The 15,725-nt window shown below is 48.0% G+C and overlaps 1 protein-coding gene across 2 annotated transcripts in view; it reads right to left on the bottom strand.

The window, feature by feature from the left end:
* The window catches only part of LOC109318841 (DEP domain-containing mTOR-interacting protein-like), a 27,910-nt gene extending 12,745 nt beyond the window's left edge, over positions 1-15,165 (bottom strand). The window contains exons 1-3 of one of the 2 annotated variants that reach the window (XM_019548256.1): positions 14,748-15,165; positions 6,690-6,868; positions 828-951 (exon numbers count right to left, since the gene is read on the bottom strand). In XM_019548256.1, coding sequence (XP_019403801.1) covers positions 828-951; positions 6,690-6,868; positions 14,748-14,833 — 389 coding nt within the window. In that variant the 5' untranslated portion in view covers positions 14,834-15,165. Of the gene's footprint in view, positions 1-827; positions 952-6,689; positions 6,869-6,953; positions 7,163-14,747 lie in introns of those variants that run through there. The other variant, XM_019548257.1, reaches the window with a different exon arrangement.
* Positions 15,166-15,725: the final 560 nt, after the last annotated feature.

The following is a 15,725-nucleotide window of genomic DNA, read 5'->3' as shown; positions in this document are numbered from 1 at the left end:
CACACCTTGCCGGGGTTGTTTGACCCCAGTACTCTTTCCTGCCATGGCAGGGGGTCGGACTTGATGATCTGCTCAGGTCCCTTCAACCCTACTAACTAAGAAACTATAAGAAGGCAGTTGAAACAGCAAAGTACAGAGGTGATTCAGGGGGCAAAACAAGTTCAGATAAAAAGGACTGAATGTGATTCACAGAAAACAATTTCCCAGATTTAGAACAGGAGCTGATGGACAGAAATATCTAATCAAAAACACTGAGACAGAGAAGAGTTTCCCTTCCCAAATGAGAATTTGTTTCAGTTGAAATGATTTGTGTATTTATCTTAACAACACCCTGAGGAAGCAGGGACGTGCCAGAATACCCATTTTACAGATGTGCAACTGAGGCACAGAGGCAAAAGGACTTCCCCAAGGCTGTGGCTGAACCAGGAATTGAATTTGGGGCTTGCAAATCTTCAGATAGTTCCCCATGGGTAGCAGGGAAGCCCATGCTCATTACTGATGGCTCCAGGCTGTGAAGTTTAGGCCTGGATCTGAACACAGACCCTCCACAGCATCCATGGGCTCAGGCTCTGCATCCTGCCCACATCCACCTCTGAACTCCACCTAAGCCTGTTGCTTTGCTGCAGAGACAAGGAGAACAAGACATCGGGTGCAGATAACTGGTCAGCGACAAGGAAAGCAAGACATCGGGTGCAGGTGACTGGTGGTGTCAGCGTGCAGGGCGCGAAGGAGAAAGAGCAGCAGCAGTGAAGGTCCCTGAAGCTTCAGCAGTGAGAGGAGCCAGGCCATCGCATGGTGATAAACCATGCAAGGAAGGACTCACGTACTTCTCGTACAGGCTCTGCCCCCTCATGAAGACCTTCACATCTTTGTTGAGAGGGAAAGTCCCGTCGTCCTTGCGGAAGCGGTACAGCAGCTTGGCGTCCTTGTAGTCCGAGTGCTCGTCGCAAACTGGGAGGAGTTCAGAGCAGAGCCATCAGCGCTGCAGGACACAGCGTACCCTATCCCACAAGGTCTGCAGAATAATTGTCCATCATTTGCAGATGCTAAGTGGTGGTCCTGACCTCGGTTTTGACCTGCACTATAGCTGGCTCCATTAGAAACCAGTTCTGAATAGGATCCGGCACCTGACAAGGGGGTCTGGATATACACATCCACTCCCGGGGTGGGGGAAAGGGGTGCACGGCTGTTCTGGGGAAAGCAATCAGTCAGGTCTCATGCACAAAACCTATGGGTGGGCTCAGCTGAAATAAGGCAGAGAGTTTCTCCCTGTCCTGCTCACGTGGTTAAGTCTAATTGTTGCACTTCACCTAAAGTTATAAGAAATGTAGCTCGCTTACAGTCTGTTTGGTTAAAACGCCCTGGGTGGAGTGATGTCAAGTTCACAAAAAGGTGTGCTCAATATACATCTTATTTAATTTGTCTATAAGGTGTGTATCTACACCTGCCTCCTGCCTCACTTCAGGCTACCACGGCAGACTCCCTCTCTAAATAGGCCCTGCCATGTCTAAGCAAACTAGGGGGGAGGGAGGGAGTGAAAAGCAGCAGACCAAAAAAAATCCTAAAGCATCATCAGAGTATTGACAGTTCTCTCCTTTTGTTGCAGATGCTCTGAAATCTAAATGCATCTCCAAGAACTTTTCCCATATAACAAATCTGTGCTGAGCCTGCCCAGTTCACTCATGTGACAATCCAATCTGGGGCATCTCCGTCTGGAAAATTCAGTGCATGAGACTGCGGTCACCTCTTTGCTTGCATGATTGTACTGCTTGTACAAGTGCCGGGGTTAGGAGCGTGCAGAAGTTAGCACGCAAATGCACGTGACACCACAGAGAGATCATACGGTCACAGAAAAGGTCCACTGTCCTGCGACCCACAGCCCCAGCTCTGGTTTGCATTTACTACTGGACCCTGAGTAAATCCGTTAGCTTCTCTGCCTCAGTCTCCCCACCTACAACACAGGGACACTACCAACTTAGGGATCCACCGTGGTGTAGAAGTGGGAAGAACAGAAGGTCAAACAGTCTGTCCCCAAAATGGAAACCCCCCTATCCCCTCATCCCCACCCCACGTCACCCCCCACACACACACATTGAGAAGCCACTTCACCCACGAGACAAGGTTTGGGAAACAACTTTCCCAATTAAAATACAAAGGAATATTTTTCCACTAAAAAGAGTGATATCCCCTCACTGTCCCACATATAGACAGCCTGATCCAAGAAAGCGTGTGCAATTCAAGATGCTTCATTTGGAAATGATGTATCATTTTGGAAAGAATTGCATATCATTTTTTAAAGAAAGTTTTGAGCAATAACGTTCACTTCTGCAGAAGGCTTTAGGTATAATACGCCTGCCTTTTACCGACCAGCCCCAGTGCTAAGTATTATTGCATTCACTCATCTTCAGGACTATGTTTTTTGCCTCCTGGGGAGATGAATGGTGATGACAGCATTAAATGTTCAGGCTGGAGGATCAGCCCAAGGAGACTGCTCTTCTGGGTCTTTAAAGTGTTACCCATCTTGATGAGCAGGGTTAATGGCTCAGCTAGACTTACAGTCGGTCCTTCAAGGGGCTGGGGGACAGGGGAGCAGACAGGAATTACTCAGCTCAGGGCTGACGACACACTTTGGCCACTTGAAAACCCTGTGCATGGAGGTGAACTCCTAAATCCAGTTTCCCACACCTACGGTAACCATTTAATCTACATCACTCAACTAGGCGATACCATAGGCAATGCACTTCAAGAGGGAATTGTTGCCTTTCTCCTCTGTGGAGGCACAAGATTTCAGAGGGATGATTGCAGGGAAATAACCTCAACACTGGTAAGCACACAACCTTGTTACCAGAAGACAAAAAAAAAATAGGAGTAGCTAGCTGCAAAGCAGGATGAAGGTTTTTAAAAGAGAAATAAAAAGAACGGAAGAGGTTGATAAGGGTTCAGAGGAAATGTAGGCAGTGGACGCCCTTGATAACCAATCAAAAGCTTTGTTTGCACCCTGTGATTTGAAGGCCTAATAAAATAATGGATTTCTTTGAAATTGTCAACCTGGCTGTGAAAAAAATAGCTGGAAAAATGGAAAAATAATCAGATGTAAGCGTTAATGGTTAACCCAGAACTAATGGCTGCAGCTTTATGCTTCTGTGATAAAGCACAGAAACAGAGGTTATTTATATTCAAGGCAGCTTAAAGTAAAAGGGCATTAATCTCTCAGCAAGCAGCAGATGGCAACAGATAGAGCGCTTGCATTGCAGCAGCGACGGGTTTATTTCTAGACACCAGTATAACGGGTTGGTGTCAAGAAGAGGAGCACCTGCTTCCCTCTCCTCCGTGGCAGCCTTTCCTGATAGAGGAGCAGCGCACTCCAGCGTGCTCATGTCTCTCATGCTGGAGATTTGGGGGCAGACTTTTCAAGGGCGTTCAGCTCCCATTTGGCTGCTCAGCAAAGTGCGCAGAGTTTTCCTGAGCACTCAGCAGCTCCTAAGAACAAAGGCAAAACCAGCCCATTGCAAACAACGGATGCCACGAGTTTCGGCAAGTCTGGTCCTTCAGAGAGAAGCTTCCTCTGCAGCTTTCACTTCACATTTTTGGCTTGCTTGGATCAGCACTCCCCAGATCCTGCCAGGTGAAATCCAGCTCTTTACAAGTTGATGGGGTCCCTGTCCCTAAATGTGTGTCCCTCCAGAGCCCAACCCATCAAGCTGGGGAAGATACCTGCTTAATACAAAGAGCAACTAAGATTTAAAATCCTATATATCCACAGGATTGCACCCCCCCCAGGGTCCATATTATTATGCTGCTGTCTGTGGGCAGGACAGAGAAGCCAACTAGCTGGTCCAGAGGTGACTCAAGGACACGTGGCTCCAAGGACACCCTGTGCGTGCACACAGCATACTGCGCTCTTGCGTAGGGTGGGCAAAAATCTAAAAAACTCCACCCAAACAAATAATCACGCACAAATGCAAATGTTGGCCCTTCTTCTTCTGGCAAGGACGAAGGAAGCAAGAATTCACACCTTCCCCCAGCCTGTCTGAACTTGCCCTAATCTACCCGAGCGAGATGGCTGGGAAAACACTGCCTTCATTGAAGGACCCGCTGGATAAAGGAGCTCTTCCATTAGTGTCCCAGGCTCCTCTTCCTGCTTGGTTACCAGCCACAGGGAGAAAAATACCAAGATGTGCATCGTTCTGCGGACACGCAGCCTGGAGGACCCCTCCCCACACAGCTGAGTCCTCCCTACCTGGGCCCGAGCTGCGTGAGGAAGGCAGCTCCTCGCCTTGCCAGCCTGTGTTTATTTTAGTTTCATCCGGCCTTAGGCTGCAGGCAACACACACAAGCCAGCCTTGTGCGGCTCCTGAGAAGGAAATGTGCCCAACTTGTGCTCTGCCAGACAGTGAACTTAGAGCTGAATATTTCAGCTCCTGCATACAACTCCCCCTGGCAGCTCCAGGGTCTCTGCTGCCGATTCTGTCTTTGTTAATTATCTCCCTGAATCCAGGCACCCCAAAACAAGTTCTGATGATAGCATTCATCTTTAAAGAGTCTGTTTCCATTCCTTCAGATACCCTATACTGCATGGCAGGGGTCCCTATACACAACCCCGTGGAAGGATCTAACCTACTAGAAAGGCATCATAAAGCTGAATGAAATGCACTGCAAACCTTGCACCTCACAGCAGGATAACTACTTCTCACCTCCTGTAAAGCTATGAGCAGTGCAAAGTGAAGGCAGAGACCATGCACACATAGGTGTAGCATTAAAAAGATAGGATCACGCATTTGAATGACTGTGCAGACAGTAATATAAGTCTCTCTCTCTTTACATATTGGATCTTCAAATATTGGTCCGTTATTAAAAAAACAAAACAAAACCCACAGCAAACGTTTGCAAAGTGTGGTTTTAAAAGCCAGCACCCAGATATAAAGGCCTGTCAATCTGGGGGTTTGCTTTCAAACCAAGGGATGTGGCAGCATCTCTGCACTTGGATTCTTTCAAGATGGAGCGTGTAGAAAATATGCACAAATTCAGCCACGAGTTCTTGGGCTTCAGGTGTGAATCCACAGATGAAATCTGAGACATGTCTCATAGAAAATGACCAGTCTGTTCCAGATTTCTTCTACTATACGTGTTTCTTGGAGGGGGGAAACTGAGACATCTTCAAATATTGGACATCCCAGATGCCCCAAAGTTTGGGTCTAGACCAAATACACAGCTTTGGCTTGGCCCATTATAAAATAACCCCAAAACCCAGTAAATGTTTGCGAAGTGGGGTTTCAAAAGCCAGCACCCAGTTAGTTACAAAAGCATGTCAGTCTGGGGTTTGCTTTCAAATCAAGGGACGTGGCACTTGGATTCTTCCAGGATGGAGCATGGAGAAAATATGCACAGATTCAGCCATGAGTTACTGGGCTTCATGGGTGAATTCACAGATGAAATGTGAGACTTGTCTCATGAAGATGACCAGCCCATTCCAGACTTCTGCTACTATACCCGTTTCTGAGGTGGGGGAAACTGAGACATGACTGCACCCAAGGGCAAGATGTTTGTATTAGACCCAGGATCAAACCTTTGGGATGGTCTCTCTCACACTGGCACTCCTATGACTTGGCCAAACCTCTCTTAAGAGTAATGTATGTCCCAGGTTTGTACAGAAACAAAACAGAGCTATTACAAGAGAGGGAGAGAGACCCAAAAATAGGAGGAGACTTGGGTCGAGACCTCATCAGAGCCAGGTAACAAGCTAATCTGTACTCAGAACTGCTTCCAGAAAAGGCCTGTAAAATGACACTGAGAATGCGTCTACATGTGCACAGTTACTGCGCAGTAACTTAAGTGATTGCATAGTAACTGTGGTGACTTACACCGAGTAGGGTGTAAATTTGCTACCTGCATTATACAGGTAGCAAATTTACACCCACTTAGGTATTGTGCGGTAACACAGTGTGTGTGAGCTCCAACTTGAGAGTAACTTTACTCCCAAGTGGAAGTGAACACAGAACTACTGCACTGTAACACCTACACATATGGACGCTGGTCTGAAAAACCCTGTACTGCGCAGTAACTTACTGTGCAGTAAATGCACATGTAGGCATGCCTAGAATGTTTTAAATTCCCAAAGGAGGCATTTCTGGGAGTTTGTTTTGACCCATGGTGTGTCAGGGTCACGTTACTCCGTACAGCTAGGGGGTCTGCAACCTGCCCCACCTCTATAACCAACCTTCGCGGAAGCTGAGAAGCTACAGGCTGGTGCAGTGAAAATAAATTTACCTGCATTGCTTTTTTGCTGCTGTTATTTCTTCCATTTTCTGGTTTTGCATGGCACAAAAAGGGTGGTGGGATTGGGCTCTGGGAATGCTGAAACTACAGTATTTTAGCAGCTGCTGGGGTGTTCCCTGTAGGCAAGAGCCTGCTGAGAGGACGGTATTGCCCTCTCCAAACTGACACACCTGGAAGGACTATATCGCTCAAGCACAGCCATAGCCTGTCTCCTGTAGCAATCACAGGGCAGAGGCCGAACCTAAATAGCTGGGAAAATAAACAGGAGACCAGTCCCTTCAATAACTCCGCTGACTTCTGGGGAGCTGCCCGTGGGTTTGCAGAAGGTAAGCCAGGGATCGTGGAAAAAGGGACAGACACTTAGAAGAGTCTCTCCCAGGCAAGTGAAAGGGTAGCTAAAGGATTTCACCAACCGTGATGGATGATGTAATGGTCCATTAGCTTCTGCATTAGGCGGATTCCCGTCTCGCGGTCTGGTGCTTCTTTGTGGTCAATCAGCCAGTCTGTGAGCTCCTTCGCTACAAAGCAGTTGGGATATGTTCGAAGGTGGTACCGCCGGTCTTTAATGAGTTTTCCATCATGCAGGCGAAGCCTAGAGAGAGAAAGCTGCCGAACATAACTGCAGCCCCCGGGACAGCTCAGAGGAGCAGCTCCATGCAGGGCAACCCTGGACGTACCCTCCGAGGCTGGGTACTCATCCATGCCTGGAGCAATTACCTGACAATCTGGGTGCTTAGTTAAGCCTCTCTGATTAAGACTAAAATTTGACATGAAGTGGCAGGCCCAATCCTGCGAAGTTTCTGGTAACTTCTGCTGAACCTCAGAAAACCCTGGACATGGTTTGAACTGGCTCTTAGTCTGCACAAACCACCCGATGCATTTCTAAAAGTGTACAGTAAACATGCACGTTCACGGGTGACAACATTGCCAGGTGCTGTTTTGCAGACAAACCAGTTATTCCAGGGGTCACAGATCATACACATTTCTAAGTTTAGAGTTTGGTAGCAATTTTGGGCAGAATTAATAGACCCAGAAAAACCTACAGGTGTTAGCGGCCTCCAGGGAGAGGCGCGTTAATGTTACATGGTTAAATGATTAAGTTCAGAGTCTGGAAAGCAAGGCGCTCAGCCCGCATACCACAGCCCGCAAACAATCAGTGAAAATCTTTTTAACCTTTTGTTAAAGAGACACTAGGAGGAGGAAGCAGTCCCAGCATTGGAAATGTAAAGTACTGGTGTCGTTGTACATTTTAAGCAACATCCCTTCCCTCACTCCCATTAGCTACAGAGAGTTCTTACATGAAAGCCCCTTGTTTGATGGTCTTCGAGAGGGTCGTAACTGGCCTTTTGGGGGAAAAGAAAAGTTTGTTCAGAGAATCTGCGACAGTTGTTGTCAGGGTCTGGTCCCACTTCCCTGAAGATACAACTAAACAAACACATGGAAGGGGAGAGAGAAGAACAGCAAAGACAGAAAAATAGCACACTTTCCAGTTTTGATACTAACTGTTCCCTGCAAATTTGCTGCTGAAGAAAGGCACAGACACAGGCTGCTCAGGTCTTCTGAGACCTGGCCAAAGCCTACCAGCACCAGCTGCTCAAGGCAATGCTTTGGAAGACATGCTTTCTTGGTCGCAGGCTCATGGCAGTGTTGACCAGCAAAGCCAGATGTCTTTTAAACGAAAGAAAAGAGAGAAAAAGAGGCCAGACTGGAGACAGGAAAAGGCAAGAGGAAGGTGGCAGCAAGAAGCCAAATGTCACACTCCAGGTGTTGTTCAGCACTTAGCCAAAACTGGTGGAGGTGACCGTCTGGGTTGTCTCTAGCTCTGTCTGGCCAGGCCACCTTCAAAGCTCAGGGCAATAAAAGCCCAATGGTGTCGTGGTGGATCTTGGGGTCACAGTCGACTACAGCAAGGAAGGCAAGAAAGTAAATCTCACTTTTCTGCCCACTCTATATTCCTCATTTCAGCAGTAAAATTAAGGACCCCAAAAAGGGGTTATGGACAAAAAAAACCCATCCTCATGATTTTGTTCATCAGCGATTTCCAGCACATTGATCTGGGTTCCAGTTCCCCCTCATTCATCAGACCTGAGCTCAGTCCAGGTTGCATCGGTCATCTTTTGCCTGCAGTCATTTGGCTTTTCCATCCTTAATTTTTCCTGATTTTTAGAAATAATTGTATGTGCCAAATGTAACCAAAGTCCACCTCAAAATACACACTTTGCATAAGGCATGCTGCTTGCACTCCCTCCCCATCCCACGTGCATACGTACATATACACTCTACATTTATGTGGTTTCTCATCATCCACACTAGCTTTGATCCTGAGAAGCAGTACTGAGGTCATTTTTAACATGCATCTAGAAACCCACATCTGCTGATTAAGGCTTGCAAAGAAAAGCAAATAAATAAATGAGTTGCTTATATGTGCACTATTCTGTAGTAAGATCCCTTCTCCTCCTAACCATGCCAGCAAATGCACCAGGTCAGCTACAGCACACACTACAAAGCATCCAAATAGACCATCATTGGTTTTGCTGACAAAGTGAAAAACCTTCAAAGCTTCTCTTATCATTCAGTCATGTATTCTTAAACACACATAAAACCAGCACACATTTACAAACACAACGGAAACTTATTCATTTCTACTATTCCCGGGGTAGTGGAGCATTAGCTTCCCGTAAGAGATGAAAAACCTAGTCGTATACATACTGTTTTAAAACTGACACTTTCTTTCTCGATCAAGTTTGCACAGTCTGGGAAGGAGTTTTCAGCTGGGACATTTGCAGTCCCTAAGGTCTGGCCCTTCAAAACTCTGGCAACAGTCTGTGACTTCAGTAGAAATATTTGCAGGAGTGAGCATCACTCGCACGATGAAAACTTTGATCTTCCTAGTGACCTTGACAACTGAACAGGGCCGCGTATCAAAGAGATCTTGTGTTCAAGCCAAAGCCAACTGCAAACCAGAGCATACCAAACTTGGCAAGAGACTTGTACCCAAGCCCTGCCTTATAGTCATTACAGTTTTCACAATATTAACATTGGAAAATGCCCAAAGCATGGAATCTTCCCCAGAAGAAAATATCTGATGCTATCTTCTGCTCAGTTCCAAGAGGTTTCCAGTTTCAAATCATTCATTTTAAAACACATTCCAAGGGCCAGCACATATTGAACCACTGAGCATTTCTTTAGCGTCTGTAGATTGCTTTATTCTCAGTAGGACTTTTAAAGAATTTCTTTTAAGCCTTGCAAGGATCCTTTCCTGTGCGAGAGACAATTAGTTGGACGAAGTACTAGATAGCACAGTCCTGCTGTCCTGGCACAAAAAGACAGTCGTTCTCCCAAATGTTGCCTTCTTCGTAGTCGACAAGAGGGATGCCACTGTCTAGGTAACTTGTTATAAATAAGAAATATTAGGTCAAGAATGCACCGGTGTTAGAAGTCTAAATCTTTATTAGCTCCTGCATCCAAGAGGGTGTGTAGAAAAGTCACACAAGGAAGGGCCCGAACAAAACCTAGCTGGCAAAGTACAGTTTGCAATGGGTTCTGATTTACAGCGTTCATTTGTCACTGTTCAGGATTTTGCCAACCCCATTATACAAATCTTGGATAAATGAAAAAAGTTCCCACGTTGCTAAGTTGTGAGACGGATGAAAAGTTAACATTTGCCTTGCAAAGGCAAGCGTAGAGAAAGCCACGACTGGTGCCCAGGCCTCACTTCCAGAGAAAAGCAGCTAGAGAATGTAACATCAGGCTCTTTCCTCCCATTGCCCCCAGCAAAAACCACTTACACATTTTGCCAAAAACAACATCCAGGAAGGAGAAATGTCAGAGTCGGAGATTACAGAGCTGGCTCCGCTTTGGCCATCACTTTCCCGTGCTACCTTCCCGTGCGTGTTTTGGAAGGGCTGGTCTGAGTAATCGCAATGTTTCTTGGTCAAGGTCACTGGAAGACCAGCATTATTCATTCGCTATGACCTTGTTCAAAAGCAAATTCATAGCACTTTAAAGGGGGGGGGAAGCCTCAGGGGCTCCATGGATTTATTCCTGGACTCCCACACACAGGACCTCGTGGGGATTACTGGGAACAGTACAGGCTCAGCGACTTGGGGCTCAGACAGCTCTCTCTCTCTTTCCACCTGATGCACCTACAATTAAATTAATCTTTCCTCCTATGTTATTTTTTCCCCTCGCTTTGCTTTTGAAGTCCCTTCCTTTATATGAAATGAGTGCTCAAAAGGTTTCAGATGCATTATTGGGGAATTGTTCTCACCTGGATAGGCAGCCCTTATTCTCTACCATGTCATCTCTGTTCTTCCCTGACCCCAGGCTTTTAAGACTGACTAGTGATTTGGGAAAAGTCCCAAGTTTTGGGATCACTAACCAGAAGGGCTATGATTTCCAGAAAGTGCTGAGCACCTGCCCAGAAAGCAAAGGCCTTTCAACCTGTCTCAAATTAGGAGCTTCGATAATTTAGGCACCCAAAGTCACTTGTCAGCTTTTCATCCCCAGCCTAATGATAATGGCTAAGCCACCTATGCCCCTTCATGCTCGTTATTTTTGTGGAGACCATCTCCTAGGAATTAAATAGATATTCGTCTGCTTGTTTCATTTAAGCCCCTGATCAGCCCTTTCCTATCAGGGGACGCCCTAAGAGCCTGGAAGAGTAGCAACTGTTTAGAGAAATGATCATCTTTGTGCACTTGCCAAGATCATCCCTTCCTCTTGGACTCTCTGCAATGAGGCATGCCTGGGATTAAACTGGGGGGTGCAGGAAGGGAAGGCTGGAGGGTTATGCCAGTGTGGGAGAGGAGGGAGGGATGGGGATACAGATCACCCAGCCAGCGGGACTGGATTCGTGCCAGTGGTTTTGGTGCCAAGTGCAGCAGCTGCAAACATCAGTGTGCATCCTGCCTTGCCCCCACAACCTGGTGCTGTTCGGTGCCAGGGGAACCACATGCCCGAGAGACCGCCCTGTGCCCTCAACCTCGTGGTTTTGCTGCACTTGCACGACGGTGCTGGTCCTACAAGCACTCACTACCAAGAGGTGTTTTGTTTTCCTTTAAATGCCAGACATGTCCTTTAAAATCCAGGGCAGTCCTGGGATTAAGCTAGCAGCAGAACTGGGATTGGATCAGCTGAAGCAGGCACCTGGACTCAGTTTTGGCTAGCACTAGAACAGACTCCTTCACAGCCTAAATGGAGATGTGTGCAGTGCCCCCACAATTCAAACCCTGGAGTTGTATGAAGGGTAAAGGCATGGAGGCGAAAAATTTGCAGCTGCTTCTGGCCAGGAGAGAGCTGTCTGAGCACTGAAGAAACTCATCTCAACAGCCAGCCCAAACGGGGAGTGTTTGCAACCTTAGTCTAGCAGCCCAAGGGCCCTGACGACAGATCAAAGGGTTGTTCAGACAAACACTGTTAGCTTGGGTGCAGGAAGGAGGGTGGTACTTTGGGGGGAAAAAATCCTATTGCTGATTTATTTCAGCCCATCACAAATGAGCCTGTTCCTCACAATACAGCAGGCTCCTCCACAGGGGACACGTCCACGGTTTAATGTGTATGGGCACTACGGAGCTCAGTCTGGGGTTTCACACCTGTTCCTTGTGATGTGGCCTGTGCCACGTCACTGCCTCCGGGTCTCCATCTTTACCTCCCGGTCCCAGCGTGCTGGGAGGATCACTGACTGTGAAGTCTGGCATATTCAAGCACCTCGCTAGTCTGAGCTTTCAGTTGCGGTTGCGGCCTGACAGGTTTGAGTCGACTTTGGGGTGCGGCAGTAGGAAGAATAGAGGAATGACAGCCAGCCACTGGGTCCTGTCTCTCCACTTTCCTGCCCAGAAAGCTTTGGCTCCTGCTGCAGTGCTTACCCATTCTGTCTATCCAGCCTTTGTGCTGTACCGTATTGCACCAAGCAATGCCCAGGATTCACCAGGGGACCGAGGGGAAAAGAGGAAAAGACTCTGCTGGCTTCTGTAAAAGCACCTTAAACCAAAGCTGCAGCAAAAGGGAGCGTCATCTTGCTGGTGCTATCCCAAACGTCACAGCACCCAGATGTCAGCTAACGCAAGCACGGAGTATGCTTTGAAGTCATCTTCGCAGACAGTAAGTCGGAGCAACTCGGGAAGGGGACAGCAGTTGTCTTATATCAAATTCAGCCGGCAAGAGGGAGATCAAGCATGTTGCACAGAGGAAGCTCAAGGCACAATGCTTCTCGCCCTGTTCCCCTCTCTTGCAACAGCCCCACGTCAGAAACTGCCACCCTCATCCAAGTTCACCTTAGATGCAGTTTAATTCTGCTGGAAGTGAATTGGGGCTGCAATAAGCTCATCCCAAACAGTGCCTAATCTGCTCAGCACCCCACTGACACAAGGACGCCTCTGTATGTCTTGGCATCCATTCCCCAGGCACGTTCCCCGAGTGCAGTCCAGATGGCCCAAAAGAGGGAGACGGATGAACAAAAGAGTGGCTGGAGGAACCGCTCGTCACAGGACCACACATCTCGTTCCATTTCTTCTCCTGGCTGCTAAAAACTAGAAAGATATAATCGATCATATAGTGAAAGACAGCAGGCTCCTTTATAGTCAACGGGTCAGGAACGTGTTGCATCTGGTCATGAGCATCCTTTCTGTTTGTGGCTACAAATTGGATGATGTAGCTGGGGCTGGTCCTGCTTTGAGCAGGGGCTGGACTAGATGTGACCTCCTGGGGTCCCTTCACACCCCCATTTTCTGCGATTCTGCATCACTGGACAGATCCAGGATATGCTGGACTCCAGCCTTGCAAGGTCCGTACTGATGCACCATCAATTTGTAGAGGCTCAACTGTTTCAAACTGGTAGCTTTATTCTTCCTCTGAATGTCTGCCCTAATAGTCGGCCCTTATGCTGCCACAAGACATGGGCAGAGCACTAGAAAACCTACTGTAGGGACCACTGCTGAATTGCCATCGGCACGCAGTTCTCGTGATGAACCATTGCATTGGTGACATTAAATGAGAAGTCTGGCAGCTGCTCACTTTCCTCTGCAGGACATTTGGGGTCTGCTCGCTTGCTTTTTGGACTGAGCACATTTAAAAGGCAGTAAATTTTGCTTTGTGGAGGGAAGGGGTGGTCAGGCAGCAGTTCTCCCAATCGTTATGTATCGAGAAGTCCTGCAGACAGCTGCTCTAAGCTAAGAAGGTGATCTCTGACAAGGTAAGGCGAAAGGAGTGGGAAAAAGAATAAGCAAAGGAAGGGGCTGACTCATCATCACATTTCGAGTGAAAGCTCTTTGAGCGTAAACTATCCATTTTTTGAGTGAACAAATGGTGCAGCCACAACCCTGCATTAGGCATTAGAAACACTTACCATGATACAAATATGCAATGAGGAGAAGCGCTCTCCGGCGAGACCCATTGAAGACAGGCCAGGCACACAGTCCCTTACCTACCAGTCTCCATTCTCTGCCCAAATAAAAATCTCTGATATTTTAATATCATTCCCCCGCTCATAGGGGAATAGGCATGGTTACAAAAGAGGGGAGTTTTCCATTTAAAAATATAGTGTTTTATACTATGTTTTTCATCCCACATCTGCACAAGAGGAAGGGAAAGTGAGTGCTCAATCCCAAAGGCTTTTGTCAGGTACTTTAAAAATGTGTATATAATAAGTCTACATGGGACTGAACAGCATGTTAAAACTGGGGCACAAACAGCGGGTAGCATTTTTAAGAGGGACTTAAAGGCCACAACGTGTTTTGCAAAGTGACTTAGGACATTGCAAGGTCCTTTGGACTTTCCCTTTGTTGAAAACAGGAGAGTCTGAAAGCTTCACTCTGGATCAAACATCATTCGGCTAAAACTCCTCTCATCCAGACGAGAGAAGCAGCGGCTGAAACGGGCACTTAAAAAAATGTACCCAGCAGCCCAGGACCTTGTGTTATCAGCTCGGTGTCACTTCCCAGACACCAAGGCTGACAAGGGGTCCTTCTCTCCGGAGGCCGTCAAACCAAGCAAGTGTTAACGGTGGTAAAAACTAAGCAGCAAGGAAGAGACTGAAGTCCTGCCTCCTTCCTCCAAAGTTTTTCCCTTGGGGTCTTTTCAGCAAGGGAGCAGATTCCCCCTCCAACGCCTTCACTAAGGACATGTGGGGTGAGATGAGAGCAACAATCCCAGCTGAACACCCCCAAGCACCCATGAGAAACTGGTTTTAAAATCAAGCCAGGATGGAAAAGTGAGACCAGGTAACCCCTGGGAAAAAGAGGGGGTTTCCGGCCCCGAGGGACCGCTGCGCTGAACAAGCATCTTGAAACAAGGAGGGGGGAAGGTATTAGGGAGACTAGTTCAAGCACATGTCTTTCCACCCCTCCTTCTCTCTCTTTCCTGCAAACCTCCCACACACAAACCTCCCGATCAAGCAGCCGAGCCAGGCCGTGGCTAAGCAGACGGGAGGAGAGGGATTGCTCCGGCTCCCCCCTGGTTTCAGCACATCCTACCTCAGCTGCTCTCCGGCAATCATCACCTCCGCCCTGTGCTGTCTCTCCGTGGCTTTCTTCTTCAGGCCGTTGCTAATGCTCTCCATCCTGGCCCCAGCGCACGCGAGGCGTGCTCACAGAGCGGCAGTGTTCAGCGTGTGTGCAAGCAGCGCTCTGCCTCCCCAGCTCTGCCAGGGTCACTCAGGGAGGGCTTTGACAGCTCCTCCGGATGGCCCTTTCCCTCTCCGGGTTACAGAGCAACCGCAGGGCTTCCCAGCTGCACAAGAGCACCTGGACTAGGCTGAGGGCAGCTGTTTTAGGAGCCCCTGCCCGTGGGCACGGTGGGTGGTGCCAGGTCTGGACGGTCTGACAGGTAAACGCAGGTAGTCCTGCTCCTGAAACCTGCTGCCTGGAGGAGGAGCCTCTGCAATCTGATCCTTGCTTTTTGCTCTCCTCCCTTTCGGATGGAAAAAAAAATCCCAGTTTCTACCTGGCTTGCTCCTAAAGGACGAACAACACCCTAAGCCTGTTGCCAGCCCTTGCCTGTTGCTGCCTAAAGAAACTCCTCTCTTGGCTCTGGTAAGGCTGAGGTTTAAATTCGGATTTGGCATCCGGAGGGCCACCGCTACTCCTCTCCCTTTACCCCAAAGCATCTCATAAAGCTTTAGGGGTCTCACACTGTGTAGTTCTGCCCATTCGTTTGAGATTGTCCTCTTATAAGGATGTTTAAATTAACAGGACATGGTCACTTCTATGTCAGGGCCCTCTTCCAGACATCCAAGGCACAGGCAGGTGCCTTGAGGGGCAAACCGAGCAATGACATAAGTAAATGGCATTCCCATTGATTAAGTGCGTAATCCTTATCCAGCATCCATTATAGGAGGTGCGATCATCTGGGGCAGAACAACTCAGTTCAGTAGTGAGCTTGGAGTCAGCCACTAGCCCTGAAGCCCACGGTCCCAGCTCACGAGGCACTTCTTCACACCAAGAGCAGTCACG

The sequence above is a fragment of the Crocodylus porosus genome, unplaced genomic scaffold (assembly GCF_001723895.1).
Source record: "Crocodylus porosus isolate Cpor-Errol unplaced genomic scaffold, CroPor_comp1, whole genome shotgun sequence".
In the NCBI taxonomy this organism is placed as follows: domain Eukaryota; kingdom Metazoa; phylum Chordata; order Crocodylia; family Crocodylidae; genus Crocodylus; species Crocodylus porosus.
Note: the sequence above shows the minus strand (reverse complement) of the source record. Positions and strands in the feature narration are given on the sequence as shown.